Source organism: Talpa occidentalis, unplaced genomic scaffold (genome assembly GCF_014898055.3).
Source record: "Talpa occidentalis isolate TD23 unplaced genomic scaffold, MPIMG_talOcc4v2.1 talOcc4.3, whole genome shotgun sequence".
NCBI lineage: Eukaryota > Metazoa > Chordata > Mammalia > Eulipotyphla > Talpidae > Talpa > Talpa occidentalis.
Window position 1 is genome coordinate 26,504,415 of NW_023603184.1, and position 17,532 is coordinate 26,521,946.

The 17,532-nt window shown below is 35.4% G+C and overlaps 1 protein-coding gene across 3 annotated transcripts in view; it reads right to left on the reverse strand.

Moving 5' to 3' along the window:
- The window catches only part of SBF2 (SET binding factor 2), a 388,242-nt gene that overhangs the window by 251,398 nt on the left and 119,312 nt on the right, over nt 1-17,532 (reverse strand). For all 3 annotated transcript variants that reach the window (XM_037522653.2, XM_054699369.1, XM_037522656.2), the window contains exon 3: nt 8,780-8,917. In XM_037522653.2, the coding sequence (XP_037378550.1) occupies nt 8,780-8,917 (138 nt within the window). The remainder of the gene's footprint in view (nt 1-8,779; nt 8,918-17,532) is intronic.

A 17,532-nucleotide genomic window follows, 5' to 3' on the forward strand; every position in this document is an offset into this window, starting at 1 on the left:
CTCAAACATATTAGACTAATGAGTCCTGTTTATTACAGAATTTCTAGAAGACCTAGTGTTCTATGGGAAAGGCTGTGGTAATCTATTTTAGGGCTCAAAATGTGAATTTGATATATGTATGTTCAAATATAGTATATCCTTAAAGTAAGGTAAATATAACTCTTATTTCATAAATGGTTTATTCTAGTTGATAACCAACTAATTCATTCATGTTCATATTTCATAAAGATTAGAAATGGACAAGGCTGCTAGAAGCCAGCGGTGCTACACAGCCCTTAGAAAATATTCAGTATACCTATGGTTTATTCTCACAAGTTAGGAATTTCTACTCTTGACCCATGAATCTCAAACTCAAGTGTCCATTAAATTCATGCAGGTCTTGTAAAAACAGATCTGTGTCTCACCTCCAAAGTCTCTAGGTGTAAAACAGTTTCACAAAAACATATACTTCTAACAAGTTCCTAAGTGATACTAATATTACTGGTTCAAAAACCATGCTCTTAGAATCACTGCTCTGGACTAATATTGTGGGGATGGGATCGATGGAGACATTTTATTTACACTCCACATTTGCTTAATCTGCCTATGGGGTTCACAACAATTCTCTCATCATCTCTATGATCATTAATGATTTCAAATTTGCCAAAGTAACCATGCTTCATCATCATGGTGAGAAACTGGACAATGATTTTTGGAGCATATCTCAAAATACTAAAAATTAGGTTCACATAAGTTTAAGAACATTATTCTGTAAGCCATATAGTCAATGAACTCTCTTTTGAATATTCTTTCCATTTACTGTTTAATATTGGTAAAATATATATATATATATACTTACATAATATTTATGTTTTATATATATAAAGGATAACACAAATCATTTTTAGACTAAACAAGTCCATTAATATTATTTGGTTAATTATAAGAACATAGACGTTAAATTTACCAATTCATAATTTAAGTAAATATGGTTCCCTGAAATTCCTAATGGAGGAATTTATATATTAGACACAAAGATCAAGATTTTAACTTTATTTTCTCAAAGAATAAATGTCAAAATCCTGTTTAATGATCACATAACATGGCATACTCAACATTCCATAAAGAAATATTTAGTTATAAACAAATAGCAAGCAATAAATTCTAGCAATGCATAGTCATCTAAAATCTTAACCCCTGGTGGTGCAAGGGGTTAAGACGCAACCTATGAAGTTATCTGCAGCTGCTGCAGCATGAGTTCAATCCCCAGCCTGCCAGGGAGCTATCCACATGGCACAGCAGATCTCTCCTGACTTGCCCACTGCTCCCCTCAGCAGTGTATTTCAGTCAAATCTGCCTGTTCTGTTTCCCACTCTGTCTCTTGTGAATCCTCTCACCACCCCCACCTCTGTCCTGTACCCCATGCATAAATAAATAAATCTTTTTTTTAAAAAAGTATGCCTTATTCCCATGACTAGGAATAAGTCTATGGATTATAATTTGGGTGGAAACTCAAAATATACTCAGCAAAATTAAAATATAGCCATAAAATCAGATACTAATATGACAGAATAATAAAATATAATACCAGAAGGCACATATTTCATTTTACAAACTAGCAATCTCATGCCCAGAGAGATAAATGGACTTGCCAATGTCATACAGCTTATTAAAGGTGTAATGGGGACTAACAAGTCAAATCTAACTTCAAGCTACTTCTCTTTCTACCTTCTAAACTCATATATAATCTTTACAAGAAATAGGTATTAGTTCAAAGAAATCTTTTCGAAGTGATGACATATGAAAAGACAAATTGTAAGTCTGAAAAGATGTTCAGTCTTTCTTTTGGTCTTGAAGTATATGACAATACATAGTTCTCACTGACTCCCTTTTTAGTGAGACATCAAAATTTATGAAAAGGTATTTAACGTTAAAGAATATCGGGAACTTGTTCTCAAATTTTCTCCTATTGTTTGAATATTCCATAGCAAAGAAATAATATTAATCAACAGCTAATCAAATGAAAATTTTCCCTATAAAAAATACATGTGAGGAACGTCAAGGGGACTTTTAAGATTCACATTCCATCTGTTAGACAATTCTCATTTTTAAAGAGGGGCAAGGGCAGAGACAGAACCCTTTAATAAAAAGCATAACCATCATTCATACAGTAAGGAGAATACAATGATCGAACAAACTCAGGATATAGAAGTCTCCCAATTTTTTATCTGTTTGAATTTTTATCTTTCACTACTCTCTCTTTGCTAAATAAGATTTAAGAATTAGTATCTCAAAAACTATCAAGTACAATGTTGATTACATTAGCAACATGCACAGTTCCCATACTTCTCTATTCATAAATTTCTACTTTAGTGAGGTAGATTATCATTTAACAAAACTCCTTTTGAGGGAATCAATATTAATTTTTCTAATTCATGAACATGGGATGTCTTTCCATTCATTTGCTTCTTCGTCAATGTTTTTCATCAGTGCCATATTTTTCAGAACAGAAATCCTTTACCTCTTTGGCAAACTTATTTCTAGGAATTTTATTCTTTTTGTGCAATTATAAATGGAATAATATCTACATTGCTTTCTAACAGTGTATTATTAGTGTAGAATCACAACTGATTTTGTTTCTTCTCGATCCTACAACTTTATATTTGTTTAATCATTCTAACAGCTTTTTTGTAGAGTTGAATTCTTTCAAACAGAGACAGTTTTACTTCTTTTTTTTTTTAATAGAGGCATGTTTTATTTATTTGTTTGTTTCTTTGTTTGTTTGTTTGTTTTGTTTATACATGCACTGGGTACAGTCAGAAGCGCAGGAGGGTGAGAGAATTCACCAGAGCCAGAGCGGGGAGCAGAGCAGGCAGAAGGACCGAAGTACACTGCTGAGGGGAGCAGCGGGCGGCAGGAGAGGTCTGCGCGCCATGTGGGACCCTCCTCCGGTGGCCGGGGAGCAGCCGGGGATCGAACCGGCACCGCAGAGGCCACGGGCAGCTTCGCAACCCAGCGCTCAACCGCTGCGCCACCGGGGAGGCCCTAGTTTTACTTCTTTTCTTATTTAGATACCTTGAATTTCTATTTCTCTTCAGGTAGGCATTCCAGTCCTACTTTGCATAAATGTAGGAAAAGTGAGCATCTTTCATTTTTTTTTAAAGATTTTATTTTTTTTTAATATTTATTTATTTATTTATAAAAGCACTGGGTACAGTCAGAAGCGCGGGAGGGTGAGAGGATTCACCAGAGCCAGAGCAGGGAGCAGAGCAGGCAGAAGGACGGAAGTACACTGCTGAGGGGAGCAGCAGGTGGCAGAGAGGTCTGCGTGCCATGTGGGACCCTCCTCCTGTGGCTGGGGAGCAGCCGGGGATTGAACCGGCGCTGCAGAGGCTGCGGGCAGCTTCACAACCCAGCGCTCAACCTCTGCGCCACCAGGGAGGCCCGCATCTTTCATTTTTACTGGAGCTTAGAGATTAAGTTTTCAGTTTTTCACCATTGATTATGTTAGTCATGGGCTTCTCATATATGGTCATCGTGTTGAGCTATATTTACTCTAGACACACTTTTTGAGAACTTTATTGTAAATGGATGTTGAATTTTGTGACATGCTTTTTTCTGTCTCTAGTAACATCGTATGATTTTTACCCTGCATTTTGCTATTTTGGCACGTCATAATGATTTTTGGATAATGAATAATGTTTGCATCCTTGGAATAAATTCCACTCGATCATGGCATATAATGCCATGATCTTTTTTTTTTTCATTTTATTTTTTTTTTATTTTTTTTTATTAAATAATAAATTTTATTTTATATATCCCCCATACAACTGCACATGCCCCATTCTGACCCCAATCCCTCCCCTCCCGGCCCCCACCCCCCAAAAAGTGTCTCTGGTTCATAGTTTTTTGTTGATTTTGATTTTCACTTTCTTATAGTTATTCTTTTTCCTGATCCCTTATTTAAGTTTTCTAGATTCCTGCTATGAGTGAGACCATCCGGTATTTTTCTTTTTCTTTTTGGCTTATTTCGCTGAGCATGATCCCTTCCAGCGCCATCCATGTTGCTGCAAATTGCATGTGTTTATCTTTTTTGAATGCTGAGTAATATTCCATGGTATATATGTACCACATCTTCTTGATCCAGTCATCTATTTTTGGGCATTTGGGCTGTTTCCAAAGCTTAGCTATTGTGCAGGTGTTCTTTGGAATGGATGTTTCTGTGTCCTTTGGGTAAATACCTAGGAGTGGAATTGCTGGATCATATGGAAGCTCTATGTTTAGTAGGTCCAGAAATCTCCACACAGCTCTCCATAGTGGTTGGACCAGTTTGCACTCCCACCAACAGTGCAGGAGAGTTCCTTTTTCTCCACACCCTCGCCAACATTTGTTGTTGCTAGTTTTTTTAATATGTGCCATTCTCACTGGTGTAAGATGGTATCTCATGGTAGTTTTGATTTTAATGCCATGATCTTTTAATGCCATGATCTTTTAATCTTTTAATGCACTATTAAATTCAGTTTGCTAATACTTTTTGAGGATTCTCACATCTATATTCATCAGGCATATTGACATAATTATCTTTTCTCCTGGTTTCATTATTTGATTTGTTAACAGAGTAATGATCTTGAGTCTGGAAGTGTTACCTTGTATTTTGTGAGAGTTTAAAAACCACTGATGTCAATTCTTCTTTAAGCATTTGGCAGAATTCTCCACAGAGTCATCTTGTCCTGAACTCATCTTTTGTAAGAGATTATTAACTACTCAATATCTTTACTAGAAAATGGATACTCTTAGTCTTCATTTCTTCTCTATTCAATCTTCATAGGCTGTATTTCTAGAAATGTATCCATTTGTTCTAGGTTTTCCAGTTAGTGGTGTGTAATTTTTCACAGCAATCTTTTATGATTCTTTCTATTTGTGTAGTACCAGTTCTAATATCTTCTTTTTCATTTCCACTTTTATTTATTTGAGTCCCCTCTGCTTTTGTGGCAAAGCTGACTAAATGTCAGTTCCCTTATCTTAAAAAAACTACTTAGTTTCATTTATATTTTCTATTGTCTTTTATTCTCTATTTCAGTTATTTCCATTCTAACCATGTTATTTCCTTCCTATACTAACACTGGGTTTAGTTTATTCTCTTTGTAATTATCAAAGGGTAAACTTAGATTGTTTACTTGAGACTTTTATTTCATAATGTAGGTATTTCTCTCTATAAACTTCCTGCTGAGACATGCTTATGCTTCATCCCATTAATTCTGGTATGTTGTATATTTGTTTTCATTTATTTCAAGATTTTTCAATTCTTCCTTTGGTTTCTTGTTTGACATTATGCTTATTCAGTAGCATGTTGTTTAGTCCCCACATACTTGTGAATTTTCCAGTTTCCTTCTCGTGACTGATTATAGTTTTATACCACTGTGGTCAGGAAGGATGCCTGATATGATTTCAGTCTTCTTAAGACTTGTTGTGTGACCTAACACATGAACTATGATGACAAATGTACCAAGACTGCTTGTAAAGAATTCTGTTCCACTTGGACAGAACATTCTATACATGTCTTTCAGGTCCATATCTAACATAATACTTAAGTCCAATATTGATTTTCTTTATTGATTCTCTGTATGGATGATCTATTCATTATTGAATTTATTTAGTAGGGTACTAAAGTCCTCTGCCATTTTGTTGCTACTTTTCCCTTCAGATCTATTAACATTTGCCTTGTACTTTAGATGTTCTGACATTTGTGTAAAAATAGTTGTTATAGCCTTCTAACTGACCTCATTATTATTGTATGATCTTTGCCTCTTACACATTTGGCTTAAGAACTATTTTGTCTGATATAATACAGCTATTCTTGCTTCACTGATTTCCATTTGCAAGGACTATCTATTTCTAGCTCATCACTTTTAGTGTATATGTGCTCCTAAATCTCAAGTTATTGTCTTGCAGGTAGCATAGAGTTGGGTCTTGTTATTTATTTAATCCCTTCAGCTATTCCATTTCTTTTAATGGTAGAATTTATAGACCACTTATATGTAATTAAAGAAATGGATTGATATTGACTTACTATTGCCATTTTATTATTTGTCTTCTGGCTATTTTGTACTTCCTTTGTTCTTTTGTTCTCTCTTGCTCATTTCCTTTGTGATTTGCTAATTTTCTGTAGTGTTATGCTTTGATTCCAATCTTCTCATCTTTTGTTTTCAGGCTACTATGAGGCTTACATAAAATAATTTATATATATAAAACAGTCTATTTTGAGTTGATAACAACTTAAGTTTGAACACATTCTAAAGCTTTTTTATCCCCCCCCCCGCTTTCATTACCTGAAACAACTGATGTAACAATTCACATCCCTTTAATCTGTGTATCTATTAACAAATTACTATCATAGTTATTTTTATGAAATTTGTCTTTTCATATTCATACCAACTTTATGCAATTAAATCACCACTTTTAGATTAAATTATTCTGAATTTTGTCTTATATTTACCTGTACTAATGAGATTTATGCTGTCATATTTTTCTGTTACAAATAAGCACCCTTTCATTTCAGCTTAAAGAAGTTCAGTTAACCTTTCTTGGGGCTCCCTGGTGGCTTAGGAGTTGTTTCAGCACTATCACTGTTGAGTTTGATCCCCAGCCAGGTAGCTGACCCACATATGGCACAGCAGGCCTCTCCTGTATCACCCATAGCTCCCCTTAACAGTGTATTTCAGTACATCTGCCTGTCCTGCTCCCCACTCTGTCTCTAGTGAATCCTCTCACTCCCACCCCTGCACCTCTGACCTATACCCCAGTTCATCTATGCAGAAAAAAAAAAAGTTCTTATAATGCTGGTTCATACATGGTGAAGAACTCCATTACACTTTACTTCTCTAGAAAATGCTATCTTTTATTCAATTCTAAAGGACAACTTTAACAGGTGGGGGTATTCTTGATTGGCAGGTTTTTTATCAGATTGAATATATCATGTCACTCTTTCTTATCTACAACATTACTGAAAAATCTACTCATAGCTGTATAGGGATTACCCTGTCCAAAAAGTTTTTCTCTTGCTGCTTTTAAGATAATCTTGACAATAATGTGATTCGGCATAGTTCTCCATAGATTGATATTAATTGCTGTTCACTAGGCTTCCTTAATCTGGATGTCTGTTTCTTTTCCCAAGGACAGAGAAATTTTTATTCCTGATTTCTTCATTTTTTATTCCTTATTTCTTCAAATAGGTTTCTGCCCCTTTCTCTTTCTCCCTTCTATTTTGGGATCTCTGTCTGAGATCCCAAATGAATACTGGTCTGCTTGAATTTCCATTAGTTTCTTAAGCTAAGTTTTCTATCCCCATTTACAACATAATCCCCACTTTCAAATAGAAACAATGGGTTATAATAGTCTGGGCAGGTGTTAAATATTTGACATCAAACATTCTTTAGTTTGATTCCATAACCGAAAGTCTTCTGACTTTTGATACAGTTTCCCACAAAGACTTGACAAGAGAAAAGAATGTGTTGATAACACAGATAATGCATATTTTATTCTATGTAACCTTTTAAAATCACTAAAAATATTAGCATGCTAGTTTTAATACAGCAGTCTAATAAATTTGGATAATGTCAGAATGTGCCTTAAAAAGTGACTTGTCTCGGGCCTCCCCGGTGGCACAGTAGTTGAGCACTGGGCTGCAAAGCTGCCCGCAGCCTCTGCAGCGCCAGTTTGATCCCCGGCCACCGGCTAGGGTCCCACATGGCGGGCAGACCTCTCCTGCTGCACCTGCTGCTCCCCTCAGCAGTGTATTTCGTCAGTCTGCCTGTTCTGTTCCCAGCTCTGGCTCTGGTGAATTCTCTTACTTCTGACTGTACCCAGTGCTTGTATAAATAAATAAATAAATAGATAGATAGATAAATAGATAAATAAATAAATAAATCTTTAAAAAAAAAAAAGGCGACTTGTCTCCTCATGCAGAAAAAGCAGATGTCTAATGTCTGAAGGGTGAATGTAAAACATGTGACTATAGTTGATAACATTGTATTGTGTAAATAAATTTGCTAAAAAAATAAAATTTAAATGTTCTCACCAAAAAAAAAAAAAAAGAAAAGAAAAAGCAGATGTCTATGTACAGAAAATTTAGATCTTAAGAGTTAAAGTAACCAAAGCAAAAAAAGCTCCTTTGTGATATCATTTCATATTATCTGCAACTGGCCTCCTACTCTTCTCTCACTTAAGGAATTACATAAGTAGTCCAGAATATGCTGTCATAAATCCTTTTCTACATAAATCAGAAAAGGTATTTCCAGTTGTCTAAAATTAAGAACCTACTAATACTTAACAGCCATGTTAACTTCTGTAGTTCTGTGAATTTAAGTTCAATCATGTTGATGCTACCACCACTAAAAAAATGAGTTAACATTATGTGAGTGCCTGAAAAACATTAAGCATTGTTTTAAGTTATTTACCAAACATTAAATGATCTACAATCTATGAAAGACCCTTCAGAAGAAAAAAATGGCAAGAAAAATCACAGGTTCACTATTACAGGATACAAACATTTTTAGTAAACCAATTTATGGATATGGTATTCTTAGAAACATTCAGATTATAATCAAATTTTTTTAAAGAATAATTTAATTGGGACAGTAACTTTACCTTCTTGTTCTCTTCCCCAATATATAGTACATCTGTCTATTAAAATTAATACATACTATTCAAACCTATAGTTTAACAAAAACAAATATGACATAGAAGAAAATTCATAAATGTTGTCATTGTGACTGCACATTAGTTCAAAAAATTGCTGTACCTGAAGATTGATCTCTGCCTCATAGAAAGTTAGGCATGAACAGTAATGCCGATCGGAGTCAATATCTGTCAGGACCACCACAAAAAATGTTGGCTGCTTCCTCTCTCTGGACAGTTGCCACCCACCAGGCTGACAAAACTAAATGAGAAAGAAAAAAAATCTGTCACATTTTAAATATACAATGAAAAGTTACCACTCACAAGTCTATGAAAAATATTAAATATTTCCTATTTTTAAAAAACTTTAGTTGGTATGTAACCTCAGTACTGTTTTTTTAAAAATATCAGGTACAATTCCACTCCTAGGTATTTATCCAAAGGACACAGAAACATCAATTCCAAAGAGCACCTGCACCCCTATGTTGATAGCAGCACTATTTACAATAGCCAGGCTTTGGAAACAACCCAAATGCCCAAAAATAGATGACTGGATCAAGAAGATGTGGTACATATACACCATGGAATATTACTCAGCATTCAAAAAAGATAAACACATGCAATTTGCAGCAACATGGATGGCGCTGGAAGGGATCATGCTCAGCAAAATAAGCCAGAAAGAAAAAGAAAAATACCGGATGGTCTCACTCATAGCAGGAATCTAGAAAACCTAAATAAGGGACCAGGAAAATGAATAACTATAAGAAAGTGAAAATCAAAATCAACAAACAACTATGAACCAGAGACACTCTATGGGGGGTGGGGGGCAGGGAAAGGAGGATTGGGGTCAAAATAAGGGGGTTGCAATTGTATGGGGAATATAAAAATAAAATTAAAATAAAAAATAAAAATATCAGGTACAGACTCATAATGAAGAACATGTTCACTAATGTGCATGCATATTTTATGAGAAAAAACAAGGTTTTCCACAAATGTCAGTCATTTTGAGACACATGCATATGCAGGTACATAGCACCAAAATAAAGGGTCTTAACATTAGAACAAATAATTAAATACGTACATATCACTAATGAAAAATAGAAATTGTTAAAGTTTCTTCATTAACCTAAAATCTCCAGTTCAGTCCAATGAAAAAGATACCTTATTCATCAAGATCGACCACATTTTGAGCTATTAGACATTCTTTAAAAAGAATACAAATCAGGTCCTCCCTGGTGGCGCAGCGGTTGAGTGCTGGGTTGCGAAGCTGCCCGCAGCCTCTGCAGCGCTGGTTCAATCCCTAGCTGCTCCCCGGCCACCGGAGGAGGGTCCCACATGGCTCGCAGACCTCTCATGCTGCCCGCTGCTCCCCTCAGCAGTGTACTTCGGTCCTTCTGCCTGCTCTGCTCCCCGCTCTGGCTCTGGTAAATTCTCTCACCCTCCCGCGCTTCTGACTGTACCCAGTGCTTGTATAAATAAATAAAAATAAATCTTTAAAAAAAAAAAAAAAAGAATACAAATCAGGGCCTCCCTGGTGGCACAAGGGGTTAAGATGCAACCTATGAAGCTATCAGCACCCACTGAGCACGAGTTTGATCCCCTGCCAGGGAGCTACCCACATGGCACAGCAGACCTCTCCTAACTCGCCTGTTGCTCCCCTCAGCAGTGTATTTCAGTAGATCTGTCTGCTCTGTTCCCCACTCTGTCTCTGGTGAATTCTCTCAGCAGACCTCTCCTGTCTTGCTGGCGGCGCCCCTCAGCAGTGCATGTCAGTAGATCTGCCTGTTCTGCTCCCCACTCTTGTCTCTGGTGACTCCTCTCAGCCCCCACAACTTTGGCTTACACCCCAGTTCTTAAATGCATAAATCTTAAAAAAAAAAAAAGAGATAATCTGGAAATATATCTTTGAAAATAAATTAGGTCAAAAATTAATAACCTTTCAAAACAGAAAGCATCAGGCTAAAATGAGTTCACTGGTGAATTCTACTAAGCATTTAAGTAAGAAACATTACCATTCCATACATACAATCCCTACCAAAAGAAGGAAGCATAGGAAATATTTCCTTGATTCATTATGTAAAACCAGCATTGTCTTAATACCAAAAAAGAAATCCCAAGAAAATTACAGACCAATATCTTTCATGAACATATTTCAGGTATGTTTTAAAGAGGGCTCAACCCTGAGAAAGCAATTAATTACACTAAGAAGCTAAACAAGAAAAATTATGTGATCACATCAACAGATGAAAAAAAAAAGCATATGAGATAATACAATAGTAAATTAAGAATAGGGCAAGTTCTTTAACTTGATAGAGAACATTTATCAAAAAACCCCTGTAACTAAGCTCATGCTTAATAGTAAAACTGACTAGAAGTTCCCTTGCTAAGATCAGGAATAAGACAAGAATATCTCACCACAACTTTTCAAAACTGTGCTGGAATTTCTACTATGCAATTAGATGGAAAAAAAAATGAGAAAAAAAAAGGTACAGCGATTGGGAAGGCAGAAATACAATTCTCTTGTTCATAGGTGACACGACTATCTTTGTAGAAAAGATGAAAGGATTAACAATAAGCTTCTGGATAATATGTAATTATAACAAGATTCAAGGGTATGAGGTTAATATACAAAAGTCAACTGCTATCCTATGTCCCAACAATGAAGAATTGTTCTTATACAGACATATAAACAACTGACAAATATAAATAAAGCAGTAAAATGGGCAGACCAAAAAAATACACTACATGGGACCCTGGGTCCTTAAGGAAATGTAACACAAGGAGAGAACAACTACCCAGAATTCAATCATAAAGTCACAGTGAGGTCATCTACTATCCTGCATACAATAAACATATTTTCCATAACAAAAACTCAAAGAAATGAAAAACTGAGAAAAGTCAAAGTGGTAACAGAATTCTGAAAAGCTAATTAAAGAGATATAACAAAATTCAGAAAAATAAGTGAATGATATGAGAAATAAAATTAAAGAGCAGATATTAAAGCTTTAAATAAGAAAATGATAATTACAGGATGTAAAAATAAAATCAGGAGAGATTAAAAATTCTGGAGAAAGCTATGGAAGCAGAAGAGACTAAATGGAGAATGGAATCAGTGACCCCAAAGATAATAATGCACAAAGGATCCAGGGGGTAGAAAAAAGATAAATACAAAGAAAAATAAATGCAAAAACACTTGAGAACTGTTTGACAACCTCAGGAAAGGTAACATAAGAATAATGGTTTAGAAAGGCCTCAGTGGTGGGTGTGGTGTCATAACATACCTCTCTGAAGAGAGGTAATCCTATACCTCTGAATCACAGAGAGTGCTGTAAACCAATGCTACCTCAATTACAAAAAAAAAAAAAAAGAAAGAAAAATCTAACTTTAGAACTGAGGGAGCAATGGGTGGAGGTAGATTATGGTTATGGTAGAAGATTATGGGTGCTTTGGTGATAAGCATAGTATGGTAACATATATGAGAAGATGTATATTACATCATTAAAAAATAAAAATTTAAGAAAAACCCAATATACTAACTTCTGAAATGAAAGGTATCCTTCAACAAAATAACTTTTATAATCAAGTAGATTACTTAAATGAGCAAGTAGATATTTTGCTGCTTAAAACTCAAAAAAAGAACATGTGCCTACAATCTCAAAGGTTTTATGCACACAGATATAATGCATATACACGCTATAAAATTATAAGAGAACAACAAAAATGTACAGGAGGAAGTTAGGAAATGGGTATAGGCAGTCAGTTGGGAACAGGGTGCCCCAAGTAATAAGTCCATTTATCACCGTGATTGAAAAGCAATTGCAGACCAGGAGGCTGTTCCCTACCCCACCCCCCACTAAATTAAATTTAGTGGAACACCAACATAATAGCACAATAGCAATCAACTGAAGCTGTTTTTGGAAAAGTAAAGTGGGAAAACTCAGTGAGCCTCAGTAGCGTAGGAGCCACCCTCAGGACCAGCCAATCAGCAAGAGACACAATAAGGAGACACCCAACAGTCAAACCCCCACTTCGAGCCCACTGCACCCATATAAGCACCTGGTTCTCACTGCTTCAACGGCTACCCTCTCAGGACCCCTTTCCACTGGGAGAATTTTCTGTCCTTCCTATGTATCAATAAATCTCTTGCTTTTCAGTAACTCTGGTCTCCACGTTGAATTCTTTCCTCGTGAAAGACAAGAATCAAGGAAGAGCCCGCCTGGGCTTGGACTCAGAGCCTGCCCCTCAAAAACCCTGATTCAGTATTATGACTCTTTTGAATTATTTCTCAGAGTTGAGTATTATACAAATTTCTTTGACTAAGTCACTCTCAATATTTTCAAAGATCTCCAGCCATATTTATACATAAACAGCTCACTGACATACATTTTACTGAACTTAAAAATAAAGGTTTCCCTTTTTTAAAAAGCCTATAAGAAAATTACTTCTTCTAACAGAAAGTAATGAATATATAATATCCATAAGGAGAACATTTGAATTTAAGTAGTAAGACCTCCTTTTCCCTGAAATGACCTCATTCCCCTAAGTTTCTATTATAATAGGAATTCTATTATATTTTAATTTTGATAAAGTATTCACAGTAAAACTTTTGGGAAATTCCAAGAATTATTTTTTGGATTTATTAAGTACTTCTTCAAATTTAAATTTAATGTGACTACATTTTGATGTTATATTCTCAAATGAAATATACTAATATATTCATAAATACATAATGAAATTTCAAAAAAATTTTTTGAAAGGATGAAAAGAAATTACCCTAACTTCCAATTAAATGTCTAGTTTTCAAGATCAGTGTATCATAAGATTAAGTAGTAAAAGATTTTGGGATATCAGGAGATGATTTCACTATTTTATAAAAAGTACTCCTCAAAGAATTTAGATGTAAAATATAACAATGCCATCTGATTCAATCATTTCAAATCTCTGTTGAGGAAATAATAAACAATGAGTGAGTGAACAATACAATTCCTGAACCTGAGCTCATGTCACATTTCTGAAAGGAATGTGAAGGAATGTTTAGACAGCTGGAAACAAGAGTAGTCTCTGAGAGATAGTAAGCAGAATAACCATTAAACAAACAGGATAAAAATCAAGATTTTGCTCTCCCCACTGTCATTATTGGCAAACAGGAAAAAAAATGCTATCACAGGTGTAAACCCTAAACTATTTTATTGACTTTCATAACTGATTGGCTACATTTTGCAGGTCTTTTTCAAGCTGCTCAGCAAACATGCCTATCTGGAGTGCTATTATCAATGATCATGCCACGTAAGCTATACATCAGTGGATATCAACAACTTATGTTTTTTAATACTCCTTTCCACCTGACCCTTGCTATTTCACACAGACCATGCTCATGAAAATGTAGAAAAGTAAATATGGGAAAAGTAAATATGGGGAATCCTTCTCAGGATCATATCTGTCTTTGTTCACCTCCACTTTTCTTTGAGGCCTTGGCATAACTTAGAGAGGAATGATACAGGTTGCAAAATTAAAACTGACAGTGCAAGACTACACACATTCATGCATTACAAATGCCAACTTTACTTGCTTGTTTCTTTGATTGCCTCAATGTATGAAGGAGATCATTTACATTAGGCTAGCCATTTGCAAACAAAAGGTAAGTGCCAATAATCGCTCACATTTGTGAAACATTTTAAACACAATGTAGCTCACAAGACTCATTTCACAAATGGTGAAACCAAGGTTATGAGATGTTAATGTCATGCAGCTATTAATAGTATGTGACAAAGGTAGGGCTTAAAGTCTTTGTATCTCTAGGAACTATGTCCTTTCACTTATGAATGTCTTCACATATCACCTAGGGACATCATTTTGTTAATATATATTCACAGTAGAAAAATTAGAAAAGACTGAAAATAAAAAAATTCCTTAAGATTCAACTTTTCCTTGTAATCATTTATTTCTGATACAGGTATTTCTTATGTAAAAAGGACATATTATGTATACAGTCACAAGTGCTATTTTCTCCATATGTATATTTACCTATGTAGTTACATAATTTTTTAAATTATTTTAAATAACTGAACATTATAGCATCATATAGGTATACATAAATACTACAACTTCATGAATCCCTTATTGTTGATTGTGTACAGTTTTTACAACTTTTTAAAATAACCAGTGCTGGGATGAGTGGTATTATATACATCTTTCCAGGCATGTCTCATTATTTTCTTAGGGAAGAACTAGTTTTGTAGAGTACCACTAAAATAAGCAAAAAAAATGTTTAATTACTCTTGAATTCCTTTTTAAAGGTTAGGCAAACCAAAAATTATTTGGATTTCTATTCCAAAAAGAACAGGAGTGCTAACAAAGAACTGTTACAAACACTATTCAGAACAAAGAAGAACTGATTTGTGAAATGAAAAATAACAAAATTTAGGAGACTAAATTCTGTTGCCAAGTCAGGCCTAACAATGTTAGGTATGTCACTATATTTCAGAGAGATTTTTTAAATTTCAGATAAAACACAATATAGTCATAGGACTTTGTAAGAGAAGATTTAGAAAAATTCTCAAAAGTTTCATTATCATTAAATAATGTGATTCACAATTATGTACCTAATTCTAGTGGGTGACTCTTGATGGAGTATACTTTAGAAAGGTTATCCAAAGCAATGTGCCTTAAATGAAACCTAAGTAGTTCACCAATACTGCTTTTACATTCAAATACTTTATTACTTTTACACAATTCATTGTCCTTATTAGTACAATAAAACTGCTATAACGTGTAAGTTAATATACGAGTCTGCCCAGAGAATCTAAGCAAATTGGCTGAACACTGTTTAAAGTTTAGTTATGTAAGCAAACATAAGAATGTGTAAAAATCAGCAGTTTTCTCTGATACCAGCAGTAAAATTTTTTAAAGGTCCTATTCATAACCTTTTTTTTAAATTTTTTAAAGGATTTATTTATTTATGCATACAAGAACTGGGGTACAGGCCAGAGGCATGGGGATGAGAGGATTCACAGGGACAGAGTGGGGAACAGAACAGACAGAATGACTGAAATACACTGCTGAGGGGAGCAGGAGGCGAGACAGGAGAGGTCTGCTGTGCCATGTGGGTTGCTCCCTGGCCAACTGGGCATTGAACTCATGCTGCAGTGGCTGTGGACAGCTTCATAGGTTGTGTCTCAATACCCTGAGCCATCAGGGAGGTCCCCCTATTCATAATGTTAACATGTTCTCAAAATACACAGAATGAGTTAACTGAGTCTCTTAAGTTTTAAAATTTTTGGCATATCAATCTCATGAACAGCCCTACATATAAAGCTTTAAAATGTTCAAGAAGCAAACACCAAAGAGAAATACGAACATTTGGAATAGCTTTTGAACATTCTAGTTTTAAAAAATACAAGTTCACATGATTTAAAAATTTAAAACAGGGGCCTCTCTGGCGGCGCAAGAGGTTAAGACAAAAAAATTTAAGCAATTCCAAGATAGAGCACAAAAACAAAGTTATCAATGGTCTCCAGTTAAGTATTCAAATATAACAAATGTGTATATTTCCAAGACCTCCTGCATGCTCTTTAAAATTCCAACAACAAAAACTACAATTATTAAAGTAATGTGAAAGGAGTTAACAACAGGTTTAAAATGTTAACAAGATTTTGACACTGGAAAACTGGTTTACACTACAAATTTCTGGAAGAGATAAGGAATGAGAAGTAACAGGTAAATATGGATGTGAACAAATAAAGAAGAAACAAAACAAACAAAAAGAACTCAGACTTGTACTGGACTCTAGCCACAACATGGTGGGATAGAGATATTTAGATGATCCTCTCCCCTAAGCAAAAACAAAAAGAAACAAACAAAAAACTAAAATCTGCTCACGGGAAATTTCAAAAGTTCATTTCCAAAAACGGGGAACATTCCCATGGAAATTTTACTTTAAAGTCAGCATTTTGCTCTAGGGAAAGAGTGCAGGCAATTAAGGGGAGTTATATCAAGGTCAGGGGCACCATTCAAGTCAGTGAAATAGGCTAGGGGCATGCCATGGAAAGCACAGAGTACACACAGGGCATAGTGAAATCTTTCCAGTGAGACTTGAAAGGGTAGTGCAGTCAATTGCGCACACAGGCAGGGGCCTGTGGGATGGTCCCTGAGAGTCTGATAGCTGACAGCACAGGTCCCCTAACCCTTCCCAGCAGGGAGCTCATAGAGAAGAGCACAGCAGTCTATGTTCCTTGCAGGGTGGCCATTGCCTGGAGCACTAAACCCAGCATCCTCTGCTGAGGGCCTAAGCCCCAAAGAATGTACCCCCACAGTTCAAAGAGAGCAAGTAAGTGGATCTGGGAAGTTTTGATCCCTAAAGCAGTGAATGGGGAATGCTCTGAGAAAAAAGGGGGCAGAGCTGACTTTGCTATGTGTAGCAACCCTCACTCCCAAACAGGACTGACACCAAGTCTCTAGGCCCAGAACCCTCTTTCTTCTATACTTGCCACCAAGTTAAACAAAGAAAAGCAATAAAACTAAAGCCACAGTGTCCTAACCAGCAAAAAAGCAATAGGGCAACATAAATGCTAGGAAACAAAGAATATCTGAATATAAGATGGAAAAAATAAAGAAGCCCACAGACATACAGTACACAGAATTAAAGAACCTAACAAATACTTCAGAATAATAATTTTTTAAATAATAACTGATATACTGGAAGGATAGTTAAACACTCTAGGGCAGATGCAGGTTCTCAGAAAAGAGATCCAGGAACACAAAGTTGCTCACTAAACAGACTGAAGATATTAGGAGAACAGAAAAAAAGATGCTGAATGAAATGAGAACAAATATGGAAAGCTTATTAAATAGATTTAAGGTGGCAGAAGAGAGAATTGC